Source organism: Tachypleus tridentatus, chromosome 6 (genome assembly GCF_004210375.1).
Source record: "Tachypleus tridentatus isolate NWPU-2018 chromosome 6, ASM421037v1, whole genome shotgun sequence".
Lineage (NCBI taxonomy): Eukaryota > Metazoa > Arthropoda > Merostomata > Xiphosura > Limulidae > Tachypleus > Tachypleus tridentatus.
This window is the reverse complement of record NC_134830.1, coordinates 69,105,665-69,124,040: the sequence shown is the minus strand read 5'-3', so window position 1 is coordinate 69,124,040 and position 18,376 is coordinate 69,105,665. Positions and strand designations below refer to the sequence as shown.

Below are 18,376 nucleotides of genomic sequence, written 5' to 3'. Positions count from 1 at the left end.
ATTTTATTTAGTGTAAAGAGCGTAACAAAGGGTTATATGGTTACAAATACAAGGTTAGCCAAAATAGGGGTAATTATTATGTATGGTATATCACTTAAAAGGATTAATAGTTTGATATAAGTGAGAATTGTTTGTTTAGAACCACTGAGTTATTCGAAAGGATTAAAATTTGACCTAATTGTCTTCTATACTGAATGACAAAAATGCTTGTGATTAAATTACAGGTTCAAATGGTTATAAACATGTGATGAAAGAAGAGTGTTGACAGTCAAGGGTTAGGAAAATTAGGCCATGTAGTTAGAAATAAGTGGTTCAACAGCTCAGCTCCGTTGGTTGCGCTGTTTATAGTTTGTTCTGAGTATATAGCTACTTCTGATCAGATGCTGATTTTAATACTGTATATAAATAAAAGATTTGAGTGATTACACAGACAAAGTATTATTAGTTTGTTATGCAGGACTGAACAAAGAACAACGTGTGGTTCACTTAAGAGGCTGAATATTTATTTAATTGTAAGGTCGGTTAAGAACTTGAGTGGTTAGGTGTATAGTTTCAGTTATGTTGGTTAGATGGGTAAGTGCCATTTCAGATGTCATGTGGTTACAGGTAGATTTGTAAGTCACGAATTCTGAATAGTAAAATATACATAACGGATGTAGAAGATTGGATTGTCAGTTTTTACGCTTTTATCAACTTTTAACTAAGACATTTCCTTATTTGGGCACTCAACTAAAGGCATTGTTATTTAATAATATTTAAGCTGTTAGTATTTAAAACGTGTCTATTTTATATTAGTACATAAAGTATTAAACAAGTAATATTTCTACTCAAAATTAATTCTAACTATTATGTATTAGTCACAGTATCTGTATATCTTTAATGCTGTGTAGAAAAATTCATTGAAAAAGCTACAGATTAATGATTTTTAAATATAAAATAATGTGTATTAATTTTAATTGGCCTTAATTACTTTTGAAAAAAAAATTAATGGAAAATTTATAATTCTTTTAAAGGAAAATTGGTATTTCCAACAACCTGTCTCTGGCAAGCTGTATTTTTTTGTCAGAGTTGCACTACATATTATCAGAAAGACAGGACATACAGGTATTTTATGGTTTAACACTTGCTTGATCTTTGTTTTAGGAAGTAACAAAGCTACAGGAGACAAGAAACTTGAATTAAGTTATTTTTCATATGACAGACAATGGCGATGAGCACTCCACTTTTTTTGTGTGAAATACATAATGCTAAAATATAACAAGTCAGTAAAACAGTATGTCGAGCATAAAAATGTAATCATACCACCATTTGATTGTGCATTCTTAATTTTTATACAAATGGTTCTGAAAACGAATATTTCACATTATTTCTAATTTGCATTTAATTTTCTATTTCTCATATCAGAAATATGGTTATAAGATCAATGATTTCTGTGTAGTAGTATTACAAAGATGTGTATTTTTATAAATGATATGGCATTAAATATAAAAACATTACATTGATGACATGATTTTTAACAAACTTGATCAGTTAGAATCTCTAACACAGCTATTTTGTGATAATATTTATTTAAGTTTTTCCATAACTTTGTTTATGTTGATATATTATGAACAGGAGCCCAATGAAATGATGGATAATATACATAGTTTGGATCCCCGAAAACAGGAGCTGCTGGAGGCAAGGTTTTTTGGAGGAAGGGTAGTAAATTTTCTGTCCTTGTGTTATAATAATAGTGTATTTTTGATATGGGTCCACCACAATATTTCTTGAGTAAAAATCCTTACACTTTCAATCCTTTCTATAAAAGTGTTTGATGACAATTTAGTGGAACCCAGAATTGAGAGATTTATTTCACCTGTAAATTCGTCTTCCTGATAAGAGGAAGAAGGCAGTGTAATGTTTACATTTGCCCAATGAAAATCTTTAATGAGTTCTATAGCTAATTGCTAAAACTATTTCTGAGTTTATTTTTCTTAGGCTGTACTTATTAATTCACAAATTGTTGTTTAAGATATAAAATACAGAAACACTATTCAGGCCATGATACTTGATAAAATATACTTATCTAAGTCTTAAAGCAAATATCTTTATGTCATATTGATTTCTTAATGGAGTACCTTAAATAAAGAGACCAGACATTCACTGCTTTGGAGACAAGGTTTTTGGAGGAAGGGTAGTAAATTTGTGTGGTCATTGTGTTATAATAATAGTGTATTTATGATATGTTTTACCATAAAATTTCTTTTAAAAATATCTTTACCTTTTTTAAATCCTTTCTATAAATCTGCTTGATATCCAGTTAGTAGACCTACCAATGAGAGATTTATTGAACTTCTAAATTCACTTGATTACAGGTTCACTAATGTTCCAACCAAGTGTTAGTGACATAAATTCTATAAGATGAAATAGAGAAATCAAAATGCATGTTTTTAACATTTCCAAACTTTATGTATTGTGGAACATATAACAATGTATTTTATTAAATGTTCTTCAACAGTTAATATACCATAATAGTCCCTCCACCCCATCTACCATGAATTTAACAGATGTTTCACTTATTATTTGAACTGAAAATCTGAATGTGCCTTTATTGGACTAGGTTTCCCACTTTTGCTCCAGTCATTGATATGATATAAATTATCACTGATTTTGGTTTTGTACATAGCATTAATTTTTAGTAAAACTGAATGTTTGCTAGAAAAATCTGAGTTTTCTCTTATGCATGTGTTTTAACATTGATATTATTAAATTTGAGGAAGATATGTTAATGTGACAAACTGTTTTAAGTTAAACATGCCATAAGCTTATTTGATTGGTGATTTGTTATTTCACTTTTTAATATGTTCAGCTACCATTACAATTTTATAAATTGAATTAACATCTTAGTAGTAAAGGAGATCCTTGTTTGTTCCCTTATATGTCTTTGGGTATTACATGGACTGTAGATATTAGGTGGCAAGACATTGGGTTCACCTTTCAATTATTAGTTTTAATAAGTGATTTGCCCTTGCATGTTTTGGTGTTTGCAAGTTTGAAATTATGGTTACACTAGCAATGTCTTCAGTGTAATGTGAGGAAAGTGGGCTGTCTATTAATTATAGTGTATAAGATAAAGAAAACAGTGTGGTTGTTGCAAATAGGATGTTATTCATGAAGTACAGAGTTAATAATGAGATATAGGGAGTGAAATACAGTCTGGTGATTACTTACATTGTATAAATGCAACAAGTTCAACATTTAATATTAGTTATAAGCATTATTTTATGCATATGTTTCCACATTAGTCTCGTAAATTTGAAGATGATTTTTTAACGTGACATGAAAATTTGTTTAAATTTTGATGTGATAATAAATTGTTTTAAGTTAAACGTGTCATAATTAAGCATATTTGATTGGTGATTTGTTATTTCACACATTCTGAGGTGTTCAGTTATTATAACAAAAGTGTTTATATTTGTTATAAACACACATATTTTTATATTCAAAGTGTTTTGTTGTTTATATTAACTAACAGGTTTAGAAAACAATTATTTGACACTTTGTACATCATTAGTTGAGCAATTTCAATTTCTCAATTTTGTGATAATGCAGGAGCAGTTTTACCATTCTTTTTGAATACTTTTAATAGTGTAAAAACATGTTAAGTGTCATGCTTATGAACATTGTTGAGTAATGATGTTTTTCTACTATCTATTTTTAATGATTAAATGTAGTTTCACACACATATCATATAGACCTGGACACAACTTTTATTGCTTTTCTAACTATTTTTCTGAATTCTTGTGTTCCAGGGATTCGCTTTTTCCCAGTTAACACCAGATCAACAGCAAAGGCTAGTTCAAGCATGCAGCTTCTCAGCAATGCAAAACTCTAACCACTCTCAGGGCTTGAGTGGATATATTCCATCACAAAGTGGTAGTGGTAATTCTTTTCATCCTCATAATGACAACTCCAACCTTAGTGCAGCGAGTGGTTCTAGTGACAAAGATATAGATGTAAGAAATTGTTTCATTGTGTTTAGTTACTTAACTATAGATGAATGAACCAAAACTTGTGTTCCATTTTTCATTCAATATTTTAACTAAAGTCTGTATTTTTTTCATATATAAAAAATATTATTATTCTTCCTAAGATGAGGAAGTAGGCACTTTAATGTTTGCATATGCCTGATGAAATTCTTTAATGAGTGCTGTAGCTTATTGCTAAAGCTATTTCCAACTGAATTTACTTTTCTTGGACTGTGTTTATAATTACACAGAGTATTGGTTCAGATTTAAAATACAGAAAAACTGTTCAAGCCATGATGCTAAACAAAATGTACTTATTTGAAATCTTAAAAAATAAATTTGTTTATTATATAATTTTTTTTTAATACAGTACATTAAATAAAGACATCAGACAGTCACTGCTTTGTTATGTGCATGTACTTGTTATAGCTATTGTGGTATGATTGTTCTGTAATGCAACTAAGGTATACAATAGCAACGTTTTGCAAACATCTCTGTGACATAGAAAATTGTTTGTTCTTTTTTATTTGTGGTTTTGGTTTTGATGAATCCAAAAATGATAAAAGAAGACCGATGAAAGAGAATGTAACTCCTATCAAATGTTATACTTACAGGTGAAAAATATCACATTTTAAAATTCTATTTTATTTTGTTGAGAAATAACAAAGAAGGAAATTTTCAGCTGAACTAGATAATTGTTTTATTATATCAATGAGTAGTAAAACTAATGTTTTTCAAATTGTACAATTCTTAAGCAATATATTGTCTGAGGGATATGGTGTGAAAACTTACAAATGCTGGTGCATATAACTGAAGCTGAACTTTTGGTATCACCAGACAGTGAACCAGATATAACATTTTCATAGTATTATATTGTGCTTTCATTATGTTAGAGTTAATGAATGAAACTGGAAATACATTTAATAGTAGCATTTTAATATTATCTTTATGTATTGTTAATACAGATGTGTAGATCACATCAATAAATAGTTGTTATCATGAGATTGTGAGCAACAGTAGAAGAAATTCTCCAAAGAAGAAATAAAAGGAAATATGCAGGATTTATGTTAATTTGTAAATGCAACATTGATTTAATTGGAACACATTTTATTTTGCAAACCCGTTTATTATTGTGCCTCAGATATATATGTTAGCAGTCTTGAAATTTTGTGTTTTCAAGACTTCTGTAAAAAATAGATGTTCTTTAAAATTCTTGTTTATTTTCAGTTGAACAGCCTACATGCATAAAGGGATGTTTTGTTGCTGTGTTTGTTTTTCTGGTTGTTGACATTAACATAGTCACTACTAGCTTTTAACCTATTTTGTCTGTAACCCACATAAAACGTAATACTACTTGAAACCTAAAGTACAGAGCAACATTAACAGTATTTTTTTCTTTCCTACTATTTGAAGGTTACCGAAGTTTATTGTTGCAAAATATTGATAAAATGCTTGGACACGAACAATATCCGTCACCTCTAAAAGCAACTGTGTTAAAAATAAGAACTTATACTTATAAGTTGACTTTCCAACTAAAATGAAAGTAATGCATGTTAAAAATATTGACAGAAGATGTAATATCCCTTAAGCTCCAGATGTTGACTTGAATGTTAATAATAATTACATTTTGACAAAAAGGTAGCTGATTATATATGACAATATGAATTTATATAAAGAAATAAAGTTATCATCAATTTTATATTTATTCAGCATAAGATGTGAGCAATGCAGTTAATTTCAACCAAACAAAATCACTTTATATATATTTGCATACAACCATAAGATTATTATGCATAAACAAAGTAAACTGAAACATTTTTCTCCAGGAAAAGAAAAAAATACATCTTTGAAGAAATGCCCATGTTTGTAGCTTAAACTCTTCATAGTTTAGAATATTACATAATTAAATAAATTCATAAAAAAAAATCACCTTCATTTTGTCAATTTATTCTGAATTATTTATCCGTTTATATATATATATATATAATGATATTTAAAAACAAAAGTATAGAGTTTCTTTCATTTGAAAAGAAATCATGGTGTGTACATATACACACGTATAACAGTAAGAATAATAGTTCTTTTTTATATTTTAATGTTTACATTTTAGGGTTTTTTATGTCTTGTAATTTTATGCACACTTATTCTCTATCTTTTGTTTCTTTTGAAACATTTAGCAAATAGAACTGCTACATTTGTAGTATATTTTTTAACATGCATGTTTTGTTGAGAAAAGGATGTCAGATAACAAAACAAAAATACAAATGAAACCTATAAGGGTTGAAGTTGAATTTCCCATTTTAAAGATAAGATGGTGATTTACAAATAAACAACTAGAGTAGTTAATTTTTCATTAATTCTATATACCAAACAAATATTACCAGGTGCTATTTTTTCATATAATATTTTTCTTTATATTTCACAGAGTCCAGAAAAACAGTTCAATAGAACACCTCCTGAAAGAAAACGGAAACGGAAGGATGATCAAGGAGGTGGTTAAATTCTGATCAACTTTATTTATTCTTTTTTCTTTGTAAATTTATTACTTTTTTGTATTCTCTGAGAACATTAAACTTATAATTTGTGTTCTTAATTCAGAAACATTACTCATTAATGTAAGTACATAAAGGTCAAAGCATCAAAAATTAGAGGGAGATTCTTTGTTAGAATCTACTGTTTGATTACTTTATAATGTAGCATAATGTTTTATGACAACATGAGACCTATTGTCCATCTCAGGTGTTCCACACTCTAATACGAGTTAACTTAAAAAACTTAACATCAGCCCTTATTATTCATATACTTATCAAGCTTTTTCTTAAACTCGTTTAGATTTACTGCTTCTACAGCATCTGAAGGCAACCAATTTCAATAGCCAACCACCCTGTTAGAAAAATAAAACTGTCTTATCTGAAGATGAATCGTACCCTGCAAAATTTATATTTGTCTGTTAGTCCTACTATTTTCATTTGTTAAATATGAAAAATATGATGCATCAACACTATCAATTTCCTTTACAATCTTAAACATCTCAATCAAATCCCCCCTAACTCTTTTTTTTTCAAGAGAAAACAAATCGAGAGAATTCAACTTCTTCTCCTATGACAACCCCTTCATCTCAGGCACTATTCTAGTAACCCTTCTCTGAACCCTTTTCAACAATTCAATGTCATTCCTAAGGTAAGGAGCCCAAGACTAAATACAATACTCGAAATCCAAGTGTACTTAGTAATCAAGGTATGGTCATTTGGGTAAAATGTTATTTCAGTTGACATTCTGTATAGAAGTGTATCCATATCAAGTATTAGGAACAAAGACATAATATTGTATCTCAGATATATTTCTTACTGTTCAGGTACTAAAGATTTATAACATGCCTGTAATCCATTCTGGAAAAAAAAATTGGGGAAAATGATTATAACAGCTGGTATATTAGTTGCTAGTATCTGTTTTGTGCCAGAAAACATGCTTATTATAATTGTTTTTACAAAATTATATTTTTTAAACTGAATTTTTAATACCAGTGAATTAATTATCTGTAAATTTATCACTTTGTATTATATTTAGAGAGTAGATGTATATGTTACCTGTGGTGTTATTTTACCATCAACTGAGATACAGCTTGTTTCCCTGTAAAATCTTGTGTATTATATTTTAAAATTATCATCAGAGATATTTGGGGAAGTTTTCTTGGATCAGTTAACTGCTGGGGATCATTACATTTAGACTGTGTTTTAAATGCTACTTCAAAATCTCTTGTTGTTGTATTATAAGTTATTTGTCTATGATAATATTACTACAATAGTATTTACTTACCCTGTGTGAGAACTATTGCTTGATTTGGTATTTTTGCCTTAAGATATGTAGTGATTAAAGTTGTTCATCAGAAGTAATATGAAAAGAAAAATGTTCAACATTAGAGTTTTAAGTTATTAGTGTTCTAAATACACATACAAAATTAAGTACTAATAGACTGCAGACCTAAGAATGACAGGCTCTTTTATTTCTTTGTAATTGTTTTAGAATTTGAGCAAAATTGTCAATAATTAGGTAAATCATTTTCTCCTCAGAAAAATGTACTGTGAGCTTAAAAATAAAACTAGGTTAGAAGTAACTTGTATCTGTAGATGTATATACATTTTTAATAAATTTGTTTGACGTTTAGATAGAGAGTTGCTTATTTAGCAAATACATTTGATTATCGTACACTGAGAGAGATTAAAAAGGAAAAAAATCTTAAGCTTGAACTACCATGTCAGCTCCATCTATTTTATTCAGTTTTGTATATTTTTATTAGAAATTAAAGAATCATTACTCATCTGAAGTACATGAACAGATGATGGATGGGTGATTGTTTTGGGAGGGTCATCTATACTGTAAAACATCTTGTATCTGTTCATTTTTCAATAACAAAGATTTTAAAACTGCCCGATTTCTATCACCATAAAAATTTAAGGTTTTTTTTATGATCCCATGAGATTCTGAAAGTCCTTACTTTATTCATTTTTAAAAGCTTTGTAGCCATTTACATTTCTTCTTTGCTACTTTCAGCAAATGAAGCACACTCACACTATCCTAAATCCCCCATGAAGCCAATGAAATAAATATTTTGGTGTTGGAATAATATCAAAGTTTTAAAGTCTACTGGCATCTAGTTCAAACCATTTTTTGTTAATATAAAAGAGACTGTAATAATTTTTCACAAATATCTTAACCAATTACTCCAGTGCTACAATAAGACACTACTTTTTTATGGGACTAGTGATGGGTTTTTTTCTCATGAAAATTTAATCTATTAATATTTGGAAGCATAACATTTTACCTTATTCTTTAATTATTCACTTAGAAAAATTTCAAGTATTTATTTCTAAGTTGTAAACATGTTCCATCCAATATTTTATATTTTTTATTTGTAGGAAAAGGAAAGCATTATATCTTAAAGGATATCTTTTCATTTTTTAATCTAGTCTTCATCTATTTTGCATTTTCCTCTCCTGAACTAACTTTTGATTATATTTGCTTGAATTAGAGTTTTTCATTGTAGTTATGATGAGTGTTTTTTCTGGTATCTTATATTCTTTTTTTTTTTTTTAACCCAATAAATTTATGGTTTATATTCTTATTTTACTCTTTGTGCTTATGTACTGTTTTCACCATAATACTGTGCTGCGAGTGGTTCAACAATTTCTGATAAGTTTGTTTGTGAGATACAATGGCAGGAAATAAATAACTATTTTTTCTTTTAATAATTATTGCTAACCAAAGCTAGATTGTTCACTCTTTGTTTGTCTGTAAATATAATTTTCTTTACTGTTTTTACAATAACTGTTAGAAAAACAAGAAGCTGACTTTTAATATGTTTAGAGTCACATCTCTGCTATTTAAATGTAAAAATGTACTTTCTTTTTGTTTGCATTATTAGGAGGAAAGAATGTAAGAGGAGAGAATGCGAAAAAATTAAATGAATATCTTAAGGTAAATTTTGGTTTTGTTTTGACAAGTTAAGCTAAGATTATCAAAGAATTTTTCATTCCAACATTATCTGGATAGTATGTTAATTGTTGACTACAATTACTTTATAATTAGCAAATATGCAAAAGTTGTTTGTGGTTTATTTCAATATCGTGAGTTTCAATCTTGTGACTGTGTATTAGGTATATAGGCAAAATCTGTTATAATTACATAAATGAAACAAGCAGTCTTCGAACAAATAGATTTGTATCCAATGGATAAAATATTAAACAATGTGTCCATGTAATTTGTTAACTTTAAATGTTTATAAATTCTGAACAAACATCAATAGAGGCTCATGATATAGTTAAACAGTATTGTAAATTTCAGTGTAGAATTGCTTATCATATTTAAAAGTATGTGGTTTTATTAAGAGTAAAATGTAAATTATGATATGCAAAATTTGAGTCAGTAATCCATGCACAACTGAGAATCAAGATATCTGCAAGCACGATGCACTTAAACTGAATTCAGTGAAGCAAAGGATCTGTTTTAAAATTTAAAACCACCTGTATGTGAAAAACCAGTTAATGTTATACATTCCAAACATTTTAAACTGAGGAATAGCATGATTTCAGAATCTAAAAAGTATTAGCGTATCATTAAGTGCATTTTTTCATATCTATATTTTTTTTCAGAAATTTTCATAGCTTTTTAACTCTGATAGTGTTTTTATGATACTTTTATGGATTGTTTTACCACTGTTGGCTATTTATATTTTATTTTCTAAATTTCTTTTTGTATTTAGAATCAAGTTCTTAGCCCTAGTCGTTATGGAGGGTCCAAGTCACCAGCATCTCCAACATATTACTTGGTATGTAGAGTTTTTTTGTGACAGTATGAATTATGAAGATTTGATGGTGAATGTGCCATTTCATATGTTTATACTTTATCATAAAAATAATAGACACAAATTCTTTGATTCAAACTTCTTCAGTATTTTGTATCAAAAATTGATTATATCATTATTATTAATATATTGTTTATATGTAAATAATTTTCATTAGTAAGGAGCAGTAGATATATTGTTTTTAATACATTCTTTTTTTCATATATGTTTTGATCATGAAATAAATTATAATCAAAAGTAAGCATTACATAAAACGTTTTTGAAAGTAAGAAATAAAACGTTTGAGGCTGTAGTTAAATCTGTTACAAGTTAAACACTGTTTTACATGAGTGGAGTGGATAAAACTAAGTCTATATTATGAAGATTATTTCACTGTAAATAACTGTAATCTTGACACAGTGCCAACTGTTGTGTGTGTGTGGATAAAACATGCTGAGGTAAGAAAAATGAGATAGTTGTAAAAAAACATAAAATAAGATCATGATAAATATGGTATGGTCTATTTTTTGCTCTTTGGTGGCTAATAGCATTATAATGATTGCTTGTTCAGAAATGAGATTTATAGAAAATATTTTATTTAGATAATGTAATGTAGTTTTGTCGTTGTTTTAGTGGGTTTAATTTTATAAACAACTTGTTGAAACTAAAACTGTATGCCATTTACACTTAATTTGTCAACTTGCAATATGCAAGTGTAATTGAAAAAGCATTCACAGAATTATTGGGAAAACAGACATGGTGTGAAGAAATATTAGCTATTTACAAACTGGTCCTTTAGTTAGAAAAGTGTGTTGTGCTATTCTTATCTTAATAACTGTCATTAAGAGAGCATGTGTGTGTTCTATAGTTTAAGTTATAAGATAAATTAAATGTAACAAATTTTTCTCAAAACTTCCTTTTGAATTATTTTACCATTTGTAAGTCTTGCAAGACAGAAATATGTCTGTGTTTTAGGGCACTTTTTAATTAATTAATCTGTATTTATGCTCTAGTTAATAGCAGAACAACTTTCTAATACTCCTCCTTCTTGTCTGAATTAGTCAGCCATGTTTTTTATACTTGTTAACAGAACTTTTAGAACTCAACAAAACATTGAATTTGTAAACAAAATGTTTGAAAATTACATAGAAAACCTATTCAAAATACAAAAGAAAATAGAACAAATTCAGACATTCGTATTACATGTGGCTATTCATTAACATATAAAGATGCAACATACATTTGGCTAGCATAAAATGACACAAATAATACTCTCAAAATTGGCTTTTAAAAAAGTCACTTGGAACTAAAGCATTACATGAAAATTATACTGTAAATATTTTACTGTAGAAAAATAATGAATAGGTCTTACACTTGCACATATAATTTTTTATTTTATTTCTCTTTCTTATCATTTTTTTATATTTCTATGCAATAGATGAACAAAAATCCATTTTACCAAATGATATTATTTTGCTTGTAGGACTTTTCAAAGCTTGACAAGATGTGTGACATTTCAAGCCACAGTCTAACACTAAGAACTATTAAATTTATTTCAGAAAAGCTGTTTACAAAACTTCCTTTTATAAAAAAAATTGCAACATTTATACCTTCAGGGGGCATAAATGTTTAACTTATCAAGATGACTGTATCCTGGATACAGCTGTATAGTGTTGACCATGAAAATAAAATTTATTCAGCTAAGTGCAGTCCATATGAACAAACATCTGTTTTCTCAAATTATATTACTTTAAGATATTCCAGATCCTGAACATACCTTAAATCTATTTTATTCCATCATCAGTTACATGCATTCCAATGGCCATTGTTTTGTACTGTTTCTCAACTTCATATTTTCCAGTTTAGCATGTTTCTGTAGAGTACAATGAGATTACAATGCATCTTGGCATATTTTCGACAGACCCTCTACTATATGTGGATGTTGGCTTTTCAGATAAATTTGATCAAATGAAAGGCAGATAGGTGTGCAGTTAGGTGGCTTTGTAGATATATCAAAGAATATAATCTATTTAACGTGGCTAGAAATGTCAGTGTACACTTACATGTTCGAATTGACTTATTCTAATAGAAGGATATTTTTCTGCCATCCTGGCTACACAGTGCAGGAATTTCATTTTATGTAATGGAATCAGTGCATTGTCCTTATAGTAGAATTCATCATTGCTTCGTTGTACACTTTATGTTACCGTTTAACTTTTTTTTCCTTTTTTGTGAGAAATTTGCATCAACTCTAAAATCTGATGAAAAACATGTTCCTCATATTCTCTGTACCAACTTGTGTAACATGTATTATCTTTTACTCATTAATAAGTTACCTGTTTCTTGTCACAATTGTTCAAGTACTTTCATGGTCTTTCCAACATTGCAATAAACTTCTGTTTGTCACAAGCAATTGTTTTTCCTGCAGTCTGTCTTTCTCTTACTACAAATATGTGAGGAATGGTTTTGTGTATAAAAACCTTCTGAATAGCTGATTAGCAAGTTGATGGGATTTCACTGGGGACCAAGCATAAAAGCACTAAAATTGTTACTTGTTACACCACAGCTCACATCTGTGGCAGCACACCATTACATTAGTACAGGGTGTTTGGAAAGTCACTGTACATTTATATATTTATTAACAGACAAAACTGCACAGTGACTTTCCAAACACCCTGTACATACAGTTATTCTTATAATGGGTGATTAACTCTCACTACATAATGTGTTGTGAGATATCTTTTTTGTAACCTTTGGTGATTGATATATTGCTTTTTAACATGTATGCATCAGCTTATTATGAATGAATCTTTAATATCCCACAAATGATTTAATGTACTTACACTTACATATGTGCAGAGATGTCAACCATTATGATTTAAGTGTAATCGTTACGATTTTGGTGTATACATTACGACTATACACTCGTACAAACAAATATTACAACTTGTTGAAACTCCCAAATTATTATATATTATACAGGCCTATACAATAAAGTGATAAATTGTTCCTTCAGGGCTTGAAAAGGGTGAAAAGAAAATTTCTAGTGAGATACAAATAACTTTTGATAATAAATAAAAGACATAGTCCAAATGGCTACTTGCGATAATCATGTTTGTGCTTGAAATAATAAAAAATATTTGTATCTTTGACGTCTACCAATAGTTTGAGTGCAGTGCTTCTCCATACTGGGTACGAGGGGGAATTCATAGTTACGTCATCAGAGCTTGTCAGCCAATCAGCACTGGTGTAGATGGGTATTTCTCGTTTTCTAAGTGGCATAGAAATACCAATGCAATCATTCACAAGATGGAAAAAAAGAGGCCTCATTCACCAAATTGTCTTGTTTCTGGCAAATCTAAAAGGACTAAAGCTGTGAATCAAAAATTTAGGAAAGAGTATAGTGCAAAATATCCAGTCATTGCATCAAAACTCTGTGACAGTCATGCATTTTGTACAGTTTGTCACATCGATTTTTCTATGGTGCATGTCGGGATAAACAATTGTTCCAGACATACAAAATTGGCATCTTACCAACAAAAGGCTGAGACAAAGACAAAAAAAACGATACAGAAGATGATGACATTTATGAGTAAGAATTCAGAATATGAAACCATAGATGCATAAGTGATGTTCACGTAATTCATTATTGCTGATAATTTACCCCTAGTTGTAGCCGATCATGCAGGACATCTATTCAGAAAAATGTTCCCAGACTCTGACATAGTGAAAAAATATGGTTGTGCTAGAACCAAAACTACAGCCATTGTATAAATGTTGGGTGGTGTACATGACAAAATGATTTCGAGCATACTTACTAAAAATGTTTACAGTTTAGCCACAGATGGATCCACAGACATGGATGACTCAAAACTGTACCCATTGGTTGTACAATATCTCTATGGGCTCTGTCTACAATCATTACGCTCAGTTATTTGAAATAACTGGCATCTCTGTATGTGCATACTATAAGTAAATTCTGTGGAAAATGTAATTTCTTAAAAGATCTCAGTGCATTGAAGACTTTCTGTCAAACAGGTTTGATTAAATGATAATCTTTGTGTTACAAGTTTCAAGCCTTTCCTGAGACATATATTGGTGAATCTGTTACATCCATAATATTATTGTTAACCAAAACAGTTGGAAGTAAAGTGCTTGAAAGTAGAAATAAATTATTCAAATCATTGTAAAGGAAAGAGATATGTGTTTACATTTCAAACAAACTATAGCTGGTTCTAGAATCTTGACTATTTTTAGTTCTCTGAAAGCAATTTTAACCATTCCTTAGTTTTTTTCAAGACTTTTCATGCTGTAGTTGAATGTTTTTTAATTTTATTATGAATGACGCATTTACCCCTTTTTTTTAAAACAAATCTCTGTATTATGCTTTAACTTGGCATTTTTAAAAGTATGATTAAATCATCTCTTTCTATGTTAGCAGTATTGAAAAGGTTCTTATGAGCAAATATCAGAAAAATTCTTTGTCTCTGTGTTTAAGGCATAGTAACTCAAAAATATGTAAAACATGGTAACTTCTATTAAAAATAAATCTTTAAGCATGTATTTATGAATTAAGTCAGCTTTTATTATGAAAGTATGAAGAAGATACGTCTGTGTTTGACACTGTTGAGTATATCTTCCAGAAGATATAAATGCAAAATGATCATCTGTATGTTATAGGGTAACTCAAGCTCTCCTCAAGCAAGTATGAGTAATAACATTGATTACTCAAGCGTGTTCTTCGTATCACAAATACCAGTACAAATTTCTCACCGAACTGTTCAAACAGATTTGACTAACAATAAAATAAAGGAGGTGGAGAGTAAATCTGCAATGGACTTAGAAATCAGAGACAACAGAATAGAAGAGTTACAGAGGGTAGGAAAAAATTTATTTTGCTTTATTTTTGTGATTTTCTTTCAGAAAAGAATCAACACTTAAATACCTGTGTACTTTTTTTAAAAATTTACAATACTTTCTCAAGTGCATTTACTAGTATATTGTATGTTCTACATCCATAAATCAGTTATAAAACTCTTTTACACGAAATAAAACTTTGATATGCTTAAAACCATGTTTTTGTCTTATTTTTTTAATCTCGTAGAAACAATTCTACCAATCTATAAAGTGTTGTGCATACAGATTGAAATGTCCTTAAATTTTTTTTCTTAAAAAGGCCTCACCTTCAAAACTTGCTTTAAAAACCCTTTGAATTTTAACAAACTTACTTAAAAATTCCTTCAATGCAGTATCCTATAAATGTTTTTTTGTAACAACTCCTTCAGTTTTATATTGGGTCATTCAGAAGTTTCATAAGGTAAATCAGTTACTAAATGTTTACTTTTATTACTTATCTTTTGTCTTCTTTGGCAAAGCAACACTTCATTCAATTCTTGCATGGTTTCCTGGAAGCATGATTTTTCTTTTTCTAATATTTTCCCAGCTATAAAACTATTGTGCTAAGATGAGTTTCTGGCATTAGTGTGGTCAAGTGTAAGTCCATAATCAATAAAAAAAAACATAATTATGAAAATAAATATAAGTGTACAGGTTCTGCTGAAAATGCATGCCATTTAATATAAGCTTGTTGTCATGACCTTAATTCCATCTTTTTTTGTGAGGAAGTGCTATTGAATACGAAATAGTAAGACCAAGATGAATTCAAATACTGGATCAAAGAACATAAAGGATGGGAATATAAGACATGCTGTAATGCTTGCAACAAAGTAATAATCCTGTACTTGGGATTACCATATTCCAAGAGTGAAAAATATGGTCTTTTTTTTTTTTTTCAATAAGGAGTGAAAATATAACTTTTCTGAAAACGTTTACATCACATGTTATATTTTAAGTTATAATTACACACTTTTTACTATTTAATAAATAATATGATAATTATTACATTATGTTTTAAAGCTATAGACAAAATTTGTTAGTCTTAACCAGTTAAGAATAATAATATTTATGAAAATACAAAATCACCTGAGTTGTCTTCAATATTTTTTTTCTTTCTGTGGGGTGGGTCTCTAAATTTCAGTTTCAGTAGCTGCCTAATGATAGATTAGGTTATTAAGAAAACATTTATCTGTGTAATTTGTCATTTTCAATTGATTCTCCTAAGTAAAATTTAACAGGCTGTGTATAATGACAAATTTGAGTAAAATTAGTGACAGTGTATTAAAAGTTTGTTACAGAGAGTCCTGTCTTTGGAAGACAGCAGTTGAAACTTCCAAAAATCCTCAAGAAGTTCTTGAATTTTATCGTTATGATTTTGTTCAGACACTTTATTATGAAATTCATATTATTGATATAAAGTAGTCACTAACATCATAAAACATACATATTTTATAAAAATTCTTACATTTATTGTATGAATATCGTACTTTTTTGTGATAATTTCCAATGGAACTGTTAGATGAAATATTTTTTCACTCCAGGCATGGTATAATGGTTAACATGGTTGGACTTTGAATCAGTAGGTTAATTCATGCTTAACATTCTATTTTCACTAACACCTGCTCCACTTTTTGAGACTAAGGATGTACTGTAAGCATGAGGGTCAAACCCCAATGTTCTGTTTGACAGCAGTAGACCAAGAGTTGATGGTTGGTTTTATTGACTAGCTGTCTCCTCTTTATCATTTCAAGAATAGAGATGGGTATGCACAGTTAATCCCTGTGTGGTTTTTCATGATCATTATAAAACAAACTGATTTTTCAGTCAGTACATCATTAGAAATATTAATAAGTAATAAATTATCATCATAAACTGCAAAAATTTGAATGATGAACCTACCCCAACCCCCACCCACCCCAAAAATTAACTGCTCAACTATGTTGTATAAAAACATCTTCAAGTCACCTGACTAGAAACAAATGTATTCACTTAGAGGGCACAGTTTTTTCAGTCTGTGAAAAATCCTTCTCTGTTTGTTTTTTTTCACAGTCACATGTCTTTTAACAAATTTCTTTACTGTAACTGATAAATAATATTACGGATAATATTATGTAATGAGTCATGTGCCCAGCAACAGTCAGTTGCAAACACTCTTTGTTAACCTGGACATAAACTAAGATGATAAAAATGTTGTTCTGTACTTTATTTTAATTAAAGTTTTAAATCAGCCATCATTAGAATACATTTTTGTTTCAAATGGGTTTCTAATCATCCTGAATTAGATATATTTTTTAAACAAAATTATGTGTTGTAGGTCATTATTCTCATGTGTACTGTTTCTAATTATGAAGACTTTTTTTTGTAATTGTGCTTATATTATGGATTACCAGTGTTAAATAGACTAATGCTACATGTTTTAGTAATACTTCAAGATATACTGCACAGTTATTACTTTTCTAAAAATAGCAAAGCTATAAGTAGAGGGAGCTACAGGTTTAAAAAATATGATGGCTAAAATAAATACATTGCTTAACAATCCACATAGTAAGCTATTTACATTTGTTTTGCTTATTATTGCAGTAAGAACAGTCCATGTATTACATTTCTAAGTCTTGGTATAAACTAGTATTATTTAAATATTATTATAGCTGGTAATACATAAGTGCTTGTGACAAATCCATTTCAAATGCATCTTAAGTATTTGAAAGAATTTTGCTTGATCTTAGCTCATTATTAGGTGTAGGACAAATATTTGATTAGATAATGTACTCTCTGATGAAATGGTATCCAGTTGATATTAATTTGAATCGGATAATCAGGTAACATTTTTCATCACTAGATTATCTCACAGTATGATATTACTTGCACATGCATCATACACATAATAGGAGGTATGTTATAAAGCTCACTGGTGCTGGTCCAACATGTTGGACTGTGTCAAGGTGGTTAAGGACCTCGACTTGTAATCCGAGGGTCGCGGGTTCGAATCCCTGTCACATCAAACATGCTTGCCCTTTCAGTTGTGGGGGCATTAAAATGTGATGGCCAATGCCACTATTCGTTGGTAAAAATGTAGCCAAAGAGTTAACAGTGGATGGTGATGACTAGCTGCCTTCCCTGGTAGTTATAAGAC

The 18,376-nt window shown here is 29.3% G+C and overlaps 1 protein-coding gene across 11 annotated transcripts in view; it reads left to right on the top strand.

The window, feature by feature from the left end:
• The window catches only part of LOC143252753 (serine/threonine-protein kinase tousled-like 2), an 84,014-nt gene that overhangs the window by 43,983 nt on the left and 21,655 nt on the right, over positions 1–18,376 (top strand). For 9 of the 11 annotated variants that reach the window (XM_076505381.1, XM_076505382.1, XM_076505387.1 and 6 more), the window contains 6 exons: positions 1,615–1,698; positions 3,792–3,995; positions 6,433–6,499; positions 9,430–9,482; positions 10,267–10,332; positions 15,028–15,225. In XM_076505381.1, coding sequence (XP_076361496.1) covers positions 1,627–1,698; positions 3,792–3,995; positions 6,433–6,499; positions 9,430–9,482; positions 10,267–10,332; positions 15,028–15,225 — 660 coding nt within the window. In that variant the 5' untranslated portion in view covers positions 1,615–1,626. Of the gene's footprint in view, positions 1–1,013; positions 1,105–1,614; positions 1,699–3,791; positions 3,996–6,432; positions 6,500–9,429; positions 9,483–10,266; positions 10,333–15,027; positions 15,226–18,376 lie in introns of all 11 variants that reach the window. The other 2 variants (XM_076505383.1, XM_076505389.1) reach the window with 2 other exon arrangements.